The 1,062-nt window shown below is 52.4% G+C and overlaps 1 protein-coding gene across 1 annotated transcript in view; it reads right to left on the reverse strand.

Annotated features, from left to right (window-relative positions):
- Window positions 1-801: 801 nt before the first annotated feature.
- The window catches only part of RPL14 (ribosomal protein L14), a gene marked incomplete at both ends in the record, with an annotated part of 26,196 nt that continues 25,935 nt past the window's right edge, over window positions 802-1,062 (reverse strand). The window contains one exon of the mRNA XM_009868845.1: window positions 802-1,021. Coding sequence (XP_009867147.1) covers window positions 802-1,021 — 220 coding nt within the window. The remainder of the gene's footprint in view (window positions 1,022-1,062) is intronic.

Raw genomic sequence — 1,062 nt, forward strand, 5'->3', positions numbered from 1 at the left:
CTGCCTCTGCCAGCCATAGTCTGATGTTGTGAAGATTAATGGTCAAGTTTTGCCAAAAAAAAAAGAGAATGAGACCACGTATTTTAATAGTTTTGGGGATTTTTTGCTTTGCTTCTTTCTTCCTTTTTTTTAATACTTGCCCTTTAAGGCAGTTTCCCCTTGGCTGATAACCAGAGCTCCAGCCCTAAGGTGCCAAAACTGTCTTTTTTTCCATAGAAACCCCTTTTTCCTCCTCACAGTTGCCCTCTGAGAAAAAAAAATACCTCTTCAGAAGGCTGCCATAATCCTTTATAGCAGCAGGGTATGATTTTTCAGACAGAAGATCAAGCATTATTAATCCTGAGGACAAAGAGGAGGAAAGTAGTGCCGTACAAAGCGGCAGGGCTCCTGATTTCCAGTGCCAGCAGAGCGTCCCCAGAGTTGGATGTGACGGGGCTGATGCAGATCACACTGCTTGTCCCTAGAGATGTCCCATCCTGAGCTACTGCTGGCATCCACATGAAGTGGAGCCAACGGAGCCACGCTGGGAGAAAGTTTGGCCACCTGGGAGCAGACTCACTGCATCTAAAACCTGCCTGTGTTTCCCCTGCCAGTCCCATCAACAGACTCTGCTTGGGCAAAACTGCTTCTACACAAGGCTCTGCTGCTCCCCATTAGCCAACGAGTAAGAATACATCCCAACAAATCTCAGCCTATGTGATGCCACAGAGGAGAAAGAGACCGCAGCCAGACAAGGCAGACACGGGGGCATTTGGGCAGCACAGCTGGCTGGACAGGAGGTCTCCATTGCCTCAGCCCTACCTGGAGGAGAAAGTCGAAAAGGGCCAGGCGGCTCCACTCGCCCCGTGGGATGCTGGAGCAGGGAGCACTCCCGGCCATCAGCATTGGGCTGTGGGACCGCAGCATTTCCTGGTACTGCAGCCAACCCAGGGTGCAGGAGTTCTGGTCATTGTTGGCGTCCTCCAGGTGCCAGAGGTCAGGTGCCCACCAAATGATGGGTCGCAGGGAGCCGTCAGTGTAACTGTAGGGTAGGAGGTGGCTGGCGAAGCGCCGGGCCACGGC

This window comes from Apaloderma vittatum, unplaced genomic scaffold, assembly GCF_000703405.1.
Source record: "Apaloderma vittatum isolate BGI_N311 unplaced genomic scaffold, ASM70340v1 scaffold20794, whole genome shotgun sequence".
Lineage (NCBI taxonomy): Eukaryota > Metazoa > Chordata > Aves > Trogoniformes > Trogonidae > Apaloderma > Apaloderma vittatum.